Consider the following 14,366-nt stretch of genomic DNA (forward strand, 5'->3'; position numbering starts at 1 on the left):
TTGAGCGAATGGAATCAGCTGCGGCCGCGACTCGCCGGCTTCGTTACAGCGGAAGACCAATAAGTTGGCGGTGGTTTCTTGGCTCGTGCTCACTACAACTTGCACCGTCACGCGCGCCAACTAGCTGGCAACGGGCCAAGAGACCACAGCCCGCTTATTGGCCTACCGCTGCAACGGAGCCGGCGAGTCCCGGCCGCAGCTGATTTCGTTCACTCAAACCACGGCTAAGGGCAGCATTTTCGCGATGCGCTAGTCACATGGTTCTTCTTGTATTTCGCGGGCTTTCTTTGCAGCTTGGAAAAAATGGTATACGTGAGACTTTATTTATCGCAAATAATGCAACTGGGGTTTCTGAAGATGCTCTCGAACTTTGCAAGCAGCATTTCTTGCCTACAGTCAATATTTAGCAATTTAATTAAATACTCCTAATTAACAAATTAGTTAATTACCAAACAAAACATTGTCTGTAGTGCGCAAGGTGACTGTCAGTAGTTTGCAAGTGGTTTCACTCGCCTGCCTCTAATATTGTATTTTTTAACCCTTGGCTAAAGATAGCTGGGACACCCGGTATATATATGTACTGTAATGACTAAGAACGGCACCGGAGGCCTGGGCACCTGCGCTGCGGCCAGGAGCGCGAAGACAAGGAGGACGAAAGGAAGCATAAGATCAGCCAGCCCAGCATATGGACATTGTCTCTGTTCTCTTCCCTTATAGTACATATATTTATGTAATATATAATTTTTTTTTTATAGTTTAGTTTGAGTACTAATCTTGTGATACTGCGTTATGTTTAACCTTTATCATATCATTACCAACATTATCACCAAGATGATTGTTTCATTGTTTGTGCATTTTCAATTTACTGAGCTATTTTACCAATTATGCTCTGTTAAATTTGTACTAGCTGGGCCAATACTATCGTTTTTAACTCCGTGCATTGCTTTATTGTGCTGCACGTTGCCTATCCCTGCAATTTTGTACGGGGGTGGCGTGGTCCTAGTCAAGCCCGCGAAGAGGCTTTTTGACCCCGGCCCCAACATCCCGAATGGTGGAATGTTGGAATGAATAAAGTTTCAAAGTTTCAAACTGAAAATGATTATTGTAAGGAATGACCAAAACCTTCCCTCTTGGTATGTGTTGGCCTCCTAAGAAGAAAGGGGAGAGGCAACAGGACAATGACATAAGGTAGCACTCGAGCAGAGAAGCAAAGATTTTGTTGTGCTGCAGCTCTCCTCATGATCTTGCCCACTGCCGGAAACTTGCAGGGTGAAACGGTGTGGGCAACCCGCTTACAATCTTCAGCCCGCTTACAACCTTGTCTCGGTGCTGGGTAAAGGTTGCGCACTCCCATATGACATGGAAGACGTTGACTAGCTTCCTGCTGTTGCACCTCCGACAACTACCTCTAGAGATGGGGCTGGCCTGCCAGAACCTGAACTCCTAAAAAAAAAAAAAAGGGCAGCTTCTCACTAGTGGCGCCAAACCTCAAGGAAAAGTGGAGCTGGGCGGCCTTCCTTGTTTCTCTCCATTTTCCTCCTTCTTTCCCTTGCTCTGTTTCTTGTATCTCTTTTTTTTTTGTATCTGTTTCTTTCTGTTCTCTTTCTCACTCTTCCTATATTTCTTTCTTTATCCCCTTTCTCTCCCTCTCTCTTTATGTCGCTTCCTCTTTCTAACTCTTTCTTTGTTTCTCTTGCTATGTTTTTCTGTTTTTTTTTCTTTTTATGTCTTTATTCCCTATCTTTCTATCACTTTCTCTCTCTCTCTTTTTTTCACGCGTTCGTTTTCGTTTGACATTCGCACTTGCTGTACACAGTAGTGAGGCTTGCCCAATCCCTGTGGCACATACCCACCTGAGGAGCTTTGCACGACAGAGCACAAGTTACCAATAGCTTAAACAGTTTCACAGTAAAGAGAATGATGAGAGCACCTGTCGGTTCATGATTGTGATAGTGTTTTACGATGGAGCACAAGTTACCGACAGCTGAAGCAGCTTCACTGTTAGAAGTGCCAGCCACAGTATGCAAGTAGACGATGCCAGGTTATGAACAACCTATGCAGTGTGCATTCAAGAGAAACATTGGACTTGTGAATGTATTATACATAGCCCTCTTAGTAAAACACCCCATGAAGCAGCAAAGCTTGTCCAAAAATTGATGGTATGAAGTAACAACCTCAACCAAAGAACCCAATTCAAATGAAAACTACCGTATTTATTCGAATTTAAGCCGATGTTTTTTTCGAAGAAACGATGTACGAAAGTGGGGGGTCTGCTTATATTCGAGTACAATGATTAAGTTTTTTTTTTTTTTCTGGCCTTGCGAATTTCGGGGATCGGCTTAGAATCGGGGCCGGCCTAGATTCGAGTAAATACGGTATACAGTATATTGTTTTCATATGTACTTTCACAGATAGCTGAATCTCTTGGAAAACCTTGAAGACAAAAGCAAAAAAACACTCCAGGCCCATGTGGTACATACAGCACAGTCACAGCATAAGGTGGCCTGACACGGCTCAAACAGCAGCCTTGCATGTGTTAGAGCCATGCTAGTCCATAATCTACTTAAGTACAGCCGCTCAAATCTTTAACTATCGTGCGCGAGCGCTGACTTCTTTGTGCGTCAGCGCCGTACAACAGAGCCAAGTTGCAAACAGGGCGAGAGTAAGCGCATGCCCACAAAGCGCGCTCAGCTGGGCCCATCGTCTGCTTGGCTGTTCCTTCGTAAGAACGTCACCCTGCATTAACTCACTTCAGACGAACAGGCAGCGCATCTTGCTTGTATCTCATATTCCGAAGATCAGCAAGCAACCGAGAAAATTAAATCCGCCGATACGTCACACGCCCCCGCACATGAGATAAGCTGGCAAATGTGGATCGTTCATTTGTTATATGGCGATGCAAATGCTTTTTTTTTGCGCTTACTCTCGCCCTGTTTGTAACTTGGCTCCGTCGTAGGTAACTGACGCACAAAAAAGTAAGTGCTCGCACACGATAGTGAAAGATTTGGGTGGCTGTACATTTCAGCCAAAAGTCCATACTTTTGCAAAATATAATTTAGTTTTCTACTAGGAAGTTTCTCAATTTTCCAAGTTGCCAGAAGTTCTCCATTTTCAAGTTCTCGTAATCATAGTCTTCCTTTTTGCCTGGTAAGACCCCTGGTGTAGACTACTGTAGAATTGAATGCGGAATAAGCATACGAAAGTGTTGCCGGTGAGCATGCCTTTATTTTGCGCAATAATGTGATAAGTGCCGACATAAAAGCCTTCAAGTGTAAAATTGAATCATATAAATACCTCTAAAGCATACGCAGATTTTTTTTTCAGCTTTCTTATATTCGGACAACTCATTCTTAGCCCATTTGGCAAGTTCTACTATGTGGGGGCCCATTCTTTGCCATTCATCCAGAATGGTTACGTGTTACTCTGATTTATAACGAGTAAAGACTCTTCAGTGTATCTATACACGCATGTGTTTTCGTACATCTTTCATCACCGCTCTTTCCTCGACAAACACCGAAATATGATGTTTAACATCCTGTGAGAGAATAGGCCTTGTAGCCATGTTCAGTGTTGAAGCAGCTCTGGTGTAATTAGAGGCATTTTTAGAGCCTTGGTGCAGCTTGGCACGGTAAGTCACTAATCTAGCACATTTTGTCAGCTATACCATCCTTGTGCTAGAGAAGAAAAAAAAAAAAAGCTTAGTGCAGTTCAGGCAGAGATAACTTGTGTAAAGCATTCATTCATAAAGACTGTTATGACAACTCGTTTTGCTACAAGCACAGTATCATTCTTATATAGTAGAAGTGCTAAGAAGACAAGGACAAGAAAGTGCACAACACGAGGACTTACTCACAACTGACTAGCTCGCCTTTCCATTCTGCTTCAAGCACAGTATTTTCCTGACGTATCCAAGTAAAAGATCACCATTAAAAAATTTTTCATGATTGCTATCAGAACTATTATATGCCTAGGTATTTCCACAGCTTCGTTCTTGTCCACTCACCTTTACACGAACATTCCTGATGTCTTGAACGCTCTCTATCTCGGCATCCAAGGTGATTGCCAGCACAAGGCCAGCCGTGAACTTCTGTGGCAGGTCAGTTTCTCCAGCAGGCTCATACAGGACAGCCCGCGTCTGCTTAATGCGCTCCAGCCCCGCATTTTGTAGGGTCCTGTGCGAGAGGCATTTTTCAAAATGCAATCTTTACACAGCTGCGATTTTGGACAGCTGTATCAGCTATGTCCTTGAGCTTATCAGAGAGATGACAAGTAGGACATCAGTGAACAAGTCTAATTACTCGGTGCCCTGAGGAATGCTTCCCACACAGACAAGACATCGACCATGACCCTGTCTTTAACACACAAACGGTTTGCTGTACTTCTATTTTACTGCCACCTTGTGTGGAACAGATTCTGTGTGCAGTCAATTTCTATCAATTATCATACATTACACATAATCAGTATAATGGACTGTCTTAAGCTGGGTAATACTGTGTTATCTCTTTTACCACGATGTCTGTATATGCTAGTGTATAGTTTTGATATCGTTGATTTGTGATATTTTATTGCAATATTATGCGTGTAATAATCCCCTACGATAATGCCCAACTCAAGCACTGTAGGTATATGTAATATGTAAATTTAAGTTTTCATTCTTTCCTCGAACAATTGAAGAATGGAATGTGCTTCCCGATGATATACAGTAGAACCCCGCTGATACGTTTTTGAAGGGACCGTAGGAAATAAACGTAAGAGACGGGAAACGTAAGAGCCGAAAAACAGGAAAAACGGCAAAATATTTAGTAGTACAGAATTTTACTTCAATTCTTACGAGCAGCACGAAAATTGGCGCGCTCAGCCGCGATCTAGTCGATGGATAGAAACGCGGAGCTTAGGACGGCCTTATCCACAGAAATGTAATCAACGTATGTGATTTTTTTAGCACCAACAGCTGTAGGCATGAAAGAACTAAGCACACACAATCACGACCGGCGCGGCGAGTCCGACCGCGAACCGCACGCACGACCATGCTAACCATGCGAGCTCCAACCAGCTCGAACTCCTCCCGTTCTCCAACGAATAACGATGATGATGAGTCTACGCCAACGCGATGGCAGAAGTGAATGCCAATCTCGAAGGCCTTGCTTTCGCAAGCAATTACGTCACACATGCCATGTTTGTGCAATGCAAATTTCAGAGGCTATGCTTTTGTCAATAGTAAATGCTAATCTCGAAGGCCTTGCTTTCGCGAGCAGTTACGTCATAGACGCCATCTTTGCAATTTGAATCTCGAAGGCCATGCTTTTGTTTGCATCAATTGAAAGGTTCTGTTGCTTGCGCCTCTCATGGGGCTAATATTACGGTCAAACGAGGCCAAGCTGCGTGAAAATGCACCATGGCCGCTCTCTTTGGTAGTCACTCGGTCGGCTCCGGGCGCACTTCGCGACGTATCATACGGGAACGGTCCGACAGTTACGACGTAACAGCGGGGTTCCCAATACATTGTATCCTATGGGAGCTATGCCGGGACCGGCGGAAAACGATGTAACAGCAGGGAAAATGCAGCAGTGAGGAACGTAACAGCGGGGTTCTACTGTAGTATGTGCACTAAACTTTTCTTCTGCCATAGAGAAATTCTTGTGAATCCATTTAAATATTACATGAAACATCAGTATAATAATTTATGTGGTCAATTAATGCAACTAGTTCATATAATGCGACTGGCACATAAACTTTATTATTGTGGAAGTAGGCCATTCATCAAGTCATTCATCAAAGAGATCACTTGAACAAAGAATAGCAGACACGTGGACTGTAAGTTCTCGAAAAGGAAAAACTGCCATCCACCGATTAGTGGAATGATGCTACAAGGAAATTAATTCGCAGAAAAAAGCAAAAAAGCCTTCCAGATGATGAAAAAAGTGAGCCATTCCACTCTATGAGTATGGATGGCCGGCGAAGCTGTTTAGCACACGACACAGAGGTAACACAGAATTTTGAACCACAGCCGATCACACACTTTGCAGAATTTTGAACCACAGCCGATCACACACTTTGCAACTATAAATTCGAAATGTCTATCTAGAAAGTCCCTTTTGAATTTAGCGCATGCTCCGTAAAAGCTTTCCATTTGAGCAGCATGCATCTTCTTGCCGCGACATGTGTCATCTTGCCTGGCTTCCAGCATGCGCTTGGCATTTCGTACACGATATTAATTGGTGTTTGCCACCTGTGTGTTCCCTTCTTCATTTTTAGTGGACTGTAGTGGGGTAGTGGGGCCTGTGCAATTAGTATGGCACATATGTTTTTGTTGACGCACAGGAAAAAATACAGGGAACCCTAGCCATATACAGCTTCACTTTACAATTCATTTAAGTCTGGGATTTGAGCCCAGGACTAACGCCTTTTTGGTCATTATCAGTCATCGACAAGGTCCCTTCCAATGGGCTTTGAAAAATCACGTTTACAATTTGGTGCATTTCCTTTCTGCTTTCCCATTGTCGGATCTGGCTTTGTTCAGTTTCTGGGTATGCACTGGCACACCCAGAAACTGTGTGTGGGTTTTACACAAGAAACTGTAGCACTGGCTCTCCATAGTAAAGGATGGTGATGGCGTATGCATCATCACAACCCCTCGCTCCGGGTCGAGTGATTTGGATTTTGCTAGAAGTATGCGGATCCTTCAAATGTGATTTTCTCGCAGCATTTTCTCAGGAGGAAACAAGAGTAGCGAGGTTTTCGTAATATATTCTAACAGTCCACATCGACTTCACATTTGCCTTAAAGGGGTCATGAAGCACCCCTTGGGCTTGTTGAAAAAACACAACCTGCGGAAAGCTGACACGGCTATGAACTGCTCTGCAAAATATTACAGTCGTGCGCGCCGCGTAAAGGCCACAAGCGGAGCGCGAAGTTGCTGTTTCCTCAGGCGCCCTCTTTTCAAACAGGGGCCGGTTCTCACTCTCGTCGGTGGGCGGGGCGTCTGCACAATGACGTCGCGGAGACATAACATGCTTATTGGCCGATAGCCGGATGAGATGCGCTTCTTGCCACGGGGTGCCGCCACTTGCCCGCGCCGCACTCCTCAGTCTGCTAACTTTACACGGTAGCCGCACTCGCGCATGCGAATCACAGCGGGAGAGCGAGCGCGTTTCATGACGCGCGCTGACGTAACTTCTTACCCCCGTGCCATCCCTCCCTGTCTAGCTTCCAGTGCGCTCGTCGGCACGAGAAAAGAGAGAAAGCGCTGGGAGCGTGCGCCAAACCCCCGTAACTCCGCTGATTCTTGACGGATTCGAGAAATTTTTCCGGCAATCGATTCAGGAGGCAGTAAACTCCGATACTAAGGTCATTAGATCATTACTTGGAAAAGTGGTTCATGACCCCTTTAACTGTTTCTTTCACGAAAACACGTGAATGAATGTGAAACAGCAAAGCTTTCTTTCCCTCTCTCTCCAAAGTTGGGATGCAAGCCTTACACAAGTACGACCGAGTCTGCACTTTACAAATGCTTCATTATACAGTTTCTGAAAGGATTTCGTTATTTTTGCAATTTCACATTCAGAAGAATGTGTGAAGGCCCTAGAGCTACACATAAGTATACCACAATGGCAGTCAGTCAGCCACTAAAGCTTTATGCCAGCAGCTTCCTTCTGCAGTCAACGGCTGTCAAGTCAATGCTCGGCATTTCCTGTTGTACTGTAACACCTTGCTTGCCCATGCAGTACACCCCTTCTGCACCGGTAGAAGTTTGCATCAAGGAGATTGGCTCTAAGATCTACAAGTAGCTAGACTTGATAGCACATATAATTTCCATCCTTCCTGCTAACATTTTCGGAGAAATAAACGTCTTTTTGCAGCAAGTAGCACACCTGCAAAGCAGCAGCAACCGAGCATAAGCAAGACTGACCCAGTTGGAGCAGAGCAGAAACGCAGTGTGGGGCAGGCATGTGCCTGCAGCAAGGGCTGCAGCACACGTGCCACAGCTCCAGGCTTGGGCTCCTCCAGCGCATCCACCTCACGAAGCATGGCAGCTGTGAACGCATCTGGTTGCAAGTTGTGCACCTCCAGGAACCTGGTTACACAGCATCCCCATGGTAAAAAAATCCTTAATGTAAAGAAATGCTTTATTTATCATATTGCAGTGATGCTACCGAGGACTTCTGATTTGGAGCAATTTTTGGAGCAGCAAAATTTCCGTTTTGGAGCACTTTGGAGCAGCAAAATTTTCATCTTGGAGCACTTAGGAGCAGATAATTTTGCATCTGGGAGCACTCTGGAGCAGCGAATTTTACGTCCTGGAGTGCACTACAGAAGCATATTTGAATAACATTCAAGCACCGGAATATTACTATGGGGCTCTTATGAAGGCTAGAAATATTTCGATTCATTGCAAATCTCATGGAAAAAATCATCTCAGGAGAACTCCATATTTCACTCGCTAAAAAAAAAAAGAAATAAGGGCTCATGCAGTTGAGTGTTCTGGATTAACCTCTTCGGAGATTATTTTCGACACTAGCAAATAAACAGAATACCGCATCAATAAAATTGCACTTCATGAAATAACACTCTAAATACATCTATGTGGTTATCAGCAGATATTGTAGACAAACGCCGTGATGTACAGCAGTGCCTCAATGCCAAAGAGCCAAACTATCCCTAATGCATTCCCCTAAGAAAACTCCAAGGCGAAATCCAGGTTCTTTTTCTTCTCGATCGACGGGTTGATCCTCCCCCTCCTTGTCTGCAAGCTTTCTGCACCTCACCTCGTTTTGCGCTAGCTCCATGATCGGCGGACCGATTACAGAAGCAGTGTAAAGCGACGATGCCATGCGATGGCGTCATCACGTCACATCACGATATATGACGCCATGATGACGTCACAAGTTTTGACGATCTATGACGTGATCATGACGCCATCACATGATGATTATTTTTTGCATCAATCGACTGACGCCGCCGACGGTCAATTTTCGTGTTTGATAAAGCATCTGAAGCTTTCGCATTAATATTGCGTATTGAACGTTAACAACCTGGCCTTACATATCAAACTGTCCTCCACCATGTCACCTCTTTGCCATGCGCGAAACAGCTTCGCTTATCATCCACTTCACAGAGTGAAATGGCTCCTCAACTTTTTTAAAATGTTTATTGTGATAACAGTTATATGGACAATCTCCGCGGATTTTTGCCGTCGCTATTGCCGTAATTTTCTGTATAAAGACCAAATTATTAACATCACCATGCGCATTCTAGCCGCGGGTAAAAGCTCGCGAGCGCTGGCGACGAACGCGGCTGAAGCGGAGATTAAACTAGCCGGCCGTCTGTCTCCGTCGCATGGACAGCGCATGAGATAACATCTTTCCGCGTGCGGGCCTGCCGTCGATTGCTCATCAAACAGAGAGGAAACGCCCAGCCCGTCTTTCGTAAGGAGCATGAAAGGACGCCAGGGGAGAGGAAGGGGGGGGGGAGGGGACCGCATCGTTCGAAGGGCGCAGTCGCTTGCGCGCGCGCTATCTTGAGGCATCAGGAGACAGCTCGTAAACTTGCTGCGCTCTCAACGCTTACTTCGTGTTTAGAGAACTCAGAGCAAGAAAACGCTTCGGTTCCTGGAGCGGCCATAGTCCCTTAAACCAGTGTTTTGTTGAGTTACGCGAGATCGGATCCAAAACAGTTAGCTGCTAGCCTAACTTCGTTTAACAATACAATTTGTAGGTATCGCATTCATTGCTTCGCCCTTAAGCGAAAGTGAGTTCTTTTAACCGTCAGCTATTGACCCCCGAAAGCGAGGGGCGGACGTGTAACATGGGGTAGCCGCTTCACTGTGGGCCATCAGCGACGGGCCCGCTACTGACAGCTGCGCACTTGCGGCTGCTCCGACCAGGATATATGCTTTTATTAATGAGATGACATTTTTAAAAAGCAAGCAAAAAATTCGAATTGGAACCCTAGCACGTGAGCTCGAAAGGGCAGGGCCTTTTAGGGGGTATTTAGCACAGAGTGATTACAAACTCGGATGTGCTGGTGGAAGGAATTACGAAAAAGCTCTTCTGGATGAAGATCCATGGTTAAAATATATCCGAGGAAAAGTGTCAACGCGTTCCCACCGTTCGCGTGCTCTTCCATAAACGCGAAGCAAGGAAAATTCGATATTGTTCCATATATCTACTGCTAGCGATCCCAGATTTCATTCCGCAATGTCCAGAAACGGAAGTGACAGACATTTTAGCGGCACGCATGTAGTTATTACTGAACATTGTTTTCATTATGTGCCGTACGACGCTTGAAACGAGCTATCAGCAGTGTTTCCAGAACAGACGACGTCCGCCGATGAATCGCCGTCGCACTTCCTCGCTACCGATAGGCCTAGACGTCACGAGCCTCTGCGGAGAGCGCGTTTTGCTGTCGAGCCGACTGGCAGAACAGAAGCTGCGTCGGCACCGTGCATGACATCGTGGCTTACTCGAGACGCACGCGCGAGCGCTATTTATTCAGCGGAATAATTCTTGGTCCATGGTTGCGACTTTGGCAGCCCCAAGATCAAGCTGCACATGTTCTGACGCGCCGGCCGTGCGATTGCCGGTGATAGACGCCCCCAAACACGAGACTTTGGCGCAGTTTGGCGCAGTTTTCGTCGATATTATCAGGATGGCGCAGTAAATACAATTTGGCGCACTTTGGCGCAGTTGGCGCAGGAGTGGAATCACTGCACAATGCTCAATTGGTAGGGCATGCGACGCGTTATCCGATGGTTGTAGGTTCGGTCCCTACCTGCGGCAAGTTGATTTTTCACCCACTTTAATTCCTCACCATCTATATATAATAATTGCTACACTACACTTAAAAACTACAAATAAAGTCCCCTATGCTTCCCTTGGCTTCATTGCATGTTGGTTCAATTAGGTTGTGTCTAACAAATAAACAAATACCTTGAGCCAATACCTCTTTCGAACTTGTGTTGTGTTTTTCTCCATTCTTGCGTATTTTTACGGGTTTCGCACCATTTACTTCTATTTAATCTCTTTTTTGTAATAGAGTACGCTCAACGCTTAGGTTTACCACCGATATTTCATTCAATGTGGATGTAAAGTTGTCAAATCGATGCTACATCGCCAGGTTTCTGGGGAAGCGTTCTGTTGAGGTCTGAGCGTTCATTCACATAGGCGACTAGCACCGGTCAGCGACTGAGCCGTAGCTGCCGCTTTGGTCGAAAAGTGACCGCTCCAGCTCAGTCGCTCGCTGCTTCATTTTCGAGCGGCGCAAGTGCAGTAGCAAACCTCGTGAATCAGTCAGATGCGCAGGCATAGGCGTGCGCACGGGGGGGGGGGGGGGGGGGAGGCAAGGGGGGCGGCCGTTCACCTAAAAGAGGGGGCGCAAAGTCAGCCACACACATTGACAAAGTAGCGAGGGGGGCCCTGCGAACTCAGGGAGGCAGGGAGGGGGGGGGGGGCGAAATGTCAGCCCCATACATTGACGTAATTGGGAGGGGGGGCGCTGCGACGACCCCCCCCCTAAAGGGGAACCCTGCGCGCACCTCTGTGCGCAGGAACAGAATATCTGCTTGGTTCTACGAGGCAATGGAAGGGCGCGCACACGCGAATTTGGTGTGGCGGCGGATATGGGTTGCGCTAGGCGGTGTGAACATTAGTTACAAGACATTAGTTACACCTTACTGTTACTGGGCACCTTAGTTTCAACAATGGCCTGGATTCTCGTGCAAGCACCGCCTTTAAGAATCCTTACCTTGTTGCAGGTCGTGAGCTTCGCCGTTCCCTGGCTCCAAGTGCGAGAAATGACTAACAACGCCGTTTTTAACCACATCGTTTATTTCCTTCGATCTACTTCACTCAACTATCACTCCTTGTCGTTGTCGGAAAACAAGATCCACGTAGGAACATCCCCGTCACTTCTCTTTACAAAAATACTAGCCTCGCTAAAAGTGGCTTCGATCCGCCGAGGATTCACGTTAAAAGAAGACGTTAGTCAGTTGCTTCCATCGATAAGGTGGATGGAACCGGTGGGAGTCCTCGCTACCTTTGTCACATGACTCTACTGTTGCACTCTGACCAGGAGGAAAGGTAAACATTCGGGCAAACCGTCTTACAGACACATAAGGAATTTTGATAACTTTTCAAAGCAACAGTCGGCAGGTTTCCATGACGCGCATTATCTTCGAAACGTAAACATGTTCGTCAATTTTCCCCGAACTTTGCCGTCCCTTCAGCAATTTCCAGCTGTTGTTCTTATTTACCTATTAACTGTGGCTCACAGCCATTGTGAGGGATTGGCTAAGAATTGAATGGTGTTTAAATTTATATAAACTAATTTTTAGAGTAGAAAATTACCGAAATTGTTGAGGAAATCTTGGTGCAGGACAAAATGTACTCTAACCATTCCATTTCTTCCTCTTTGTTATTTTGTGTTTATAGCTTTTTTTCCGGCCCAATTGACCCTGACATATTGCACAATATGGCTATGAATAGTTTTTCTTTTCTTGCAGGATTGTCGCTAGGACATTTACCGAAACAACCTAAGCTCTCGGCACGAAACTCGCTACGCACATACAGGACATATATAAAGCGAAATGGCTTCGGACACTGTGCTTCATCGGGCCAAAGCAGCGGCAGTGAGGGTTTTGTGAATTTCTACGTACTTGAAGAACGAAAATTCTTTCGCGGACATATAGCTATAACGACAAAGACAAAGTGCGCGTCCCAGTTTTTATGTTTTAATTTCACTGGACTAACACACTGAGAGTGTTCCATGATGGACCCCAAGACCGAACACGCCTACAATCCCATCCGTCTAAAAACAGGTACAGTTGTCAACCACTAGTATCAACAGGTGTATCTCACTCTTTTTCGTTTTTATGAGAACGCTTACGCGCTATATCATTGCCGCTAAACGTTTTTCACCGAGTTACGGTGAGTGATAACTTGCCTTGCATGACACAACACAGGTACTCTATCATTCAGAGAAACAATGAGCAAAGTCTGAAATAGAGTAGGACTGTGCAACGGAGGAGTAAACGCCGAAAAACGTGGTAAATTGAGTGTCCGATTACCAACCACAATTCCGCAAGGGGGTCGAGCGTTTCTTAGCATTAGCACTGAGATGTAAATATCTCATTTCATGCGCCCGTTGCGGAGCGTAGTTACGACAACAACCTGTAGTCTCGCCAAACCATGTCCTTACGTGAATGAATCCCTATGTCCCACAATCCCTGCAATAAATGCAATCGTGTATTGTACACGCGGGAGCACGTTCGCTTGCATAGGGTCCTACGTGACCACGTGAGATCAGTGTCTGTCCCTTCTAAATGTTTCCGTATGGTATTCCAATAATATCATATGTTTCCTTTCAAAATCCGTACATTTTCGATATATTTGCAGTATATTTCCATAAATATCTTATGGAAACAAACAAAATTATTGGAATGGCACCGAGTAAAGTTGCAGTAGGTAGGTAGATGTTATAGGAGCATATGAATTATATTGAGGGATCGTAACGTACTGTATTTCGTTTGTGCTACCAGCTGATAACGCAGAACATTCAGCTCGGCGCGGCCATCAGTGATGGAATTCCTGTCTTCCTTTCAGCTATCCTGGACGCACAATGACAGCCATTTTGTAAGGCAGCTGGCTGGGCTAGTTGGTTATTCAAGCTGAAAGATTTTTCGTCCCCGCGTTTTTTTTTTTTTTGCGCGGTTTACTTTAAGTAAGAATTAGCCGAATGTTTATTATTTGTTTAGATGTGGACTTTTCTTTTGCATCTCCGAGCCTCTAATCAGGAAAGAACGTTGGGTCACCTTATCTTCGACGCATTTATTCGTATTGAGCATTAGAGATGGTCTCTCCTAAGAGGGCTCGCAAAGGAAATTGAATGGCGCAAATATTAGATATCAGTCTCTTAAAAATAAGATTCTGAAAGGAAAAACACTGTCACGTGCCTGTAGGGATCACTCGGACCGGTTTCTCAGTAGAAGTTAGTTTTCACGTTTCTTGTTTTTCTTTTAAAGCGTCCTGATGTAGGGATCTGATCTGGTGGGATCAGTGCTTTTCTGAGGTGGATGCTGAACGATATTTGAGCTGAATAGAACAAGAGGAGAACAAGTAGACTTAACATGTAGCGCGGTAATAGCACTACGGAAAAAGACCTGCGGGAAATCCGGAAGAGTGACGAAGTTTAATGAATGTAACACCCGAGAGTATAGCATAAATCGGGAGAACTAATTTTCCGCGGAGCTCGGTAAACACATGCATTCACTGTCACTATATCTTTGAGCTGTCGATAAATTGGCCAGCTTTGCGTGCCATTCGCTACACTGTCTTGGTTAGCAGAGATATTAAGGTGACCCTCCCCAGAAA

The 14,366-nt window shown here is 45.4% G+C and overlaps 1 protein-coding gene across 1 annotated transcript; it reads right to left on the minus strand.

Annotated features, from left to right (window-relative positions):
* Positions 1–3,967: 3,967 nt before the first annotated feature.
* LOC119391379 (integrator complex subunit 4) lies at positions 3,968–8,116 on the minus strand. The gene is made up of 2 exons (XM_037659061.2): positions 7,910–8,116; positions 3,968–4,172 (listed from the first exon to the last, which is right to left on the minus strand). The coding sequence occupies exons 1-2, from the start codon at positions 8,026–8,028 to the stop codon at positions 3,968–3,970; spliced, it is 324 nt and encodes a 107-aa protein (XP_037514989.1). The 5' UTR covers positions 8,029–8,116.
* Positions 8,117–14,366: the final 6,250 nt, after the last annotated feature.

Source organism: Rhipicephalus sanguineus, chromosome 4, assembly GCF_013339695.2.
Source record: "Rhipicephalus sanguineus isolate Rsan-2018 chromosome 4, BIME_Rsan_1.4, whole genome shotgun sequence".
Taxonomy (NCBI): domain Eukaryota; kingdom Metazoa; phylum Arthropoda; class Arachnida; order Ixodida; family Ixodidae; genus Rhipicephalus; species Rhipicephalus sanguineus.

Coding starts and splice junctions, on each gene's coding strand:
- LOC119391379 (XM_037659061.2), bottom strand. CDS start 8,028: ATGCTTCGTGAGGTGGATGCGCTGGAGGAGCCCAAGCCTGGAGCTGTG. Junction 4,173..7,909: donor TTCTGCTCTGCTCCAACTGG/GTCAGTCTTGCT, acceptor CCTCTCGCACAG/GACCCTACAAAATGCGGGGC.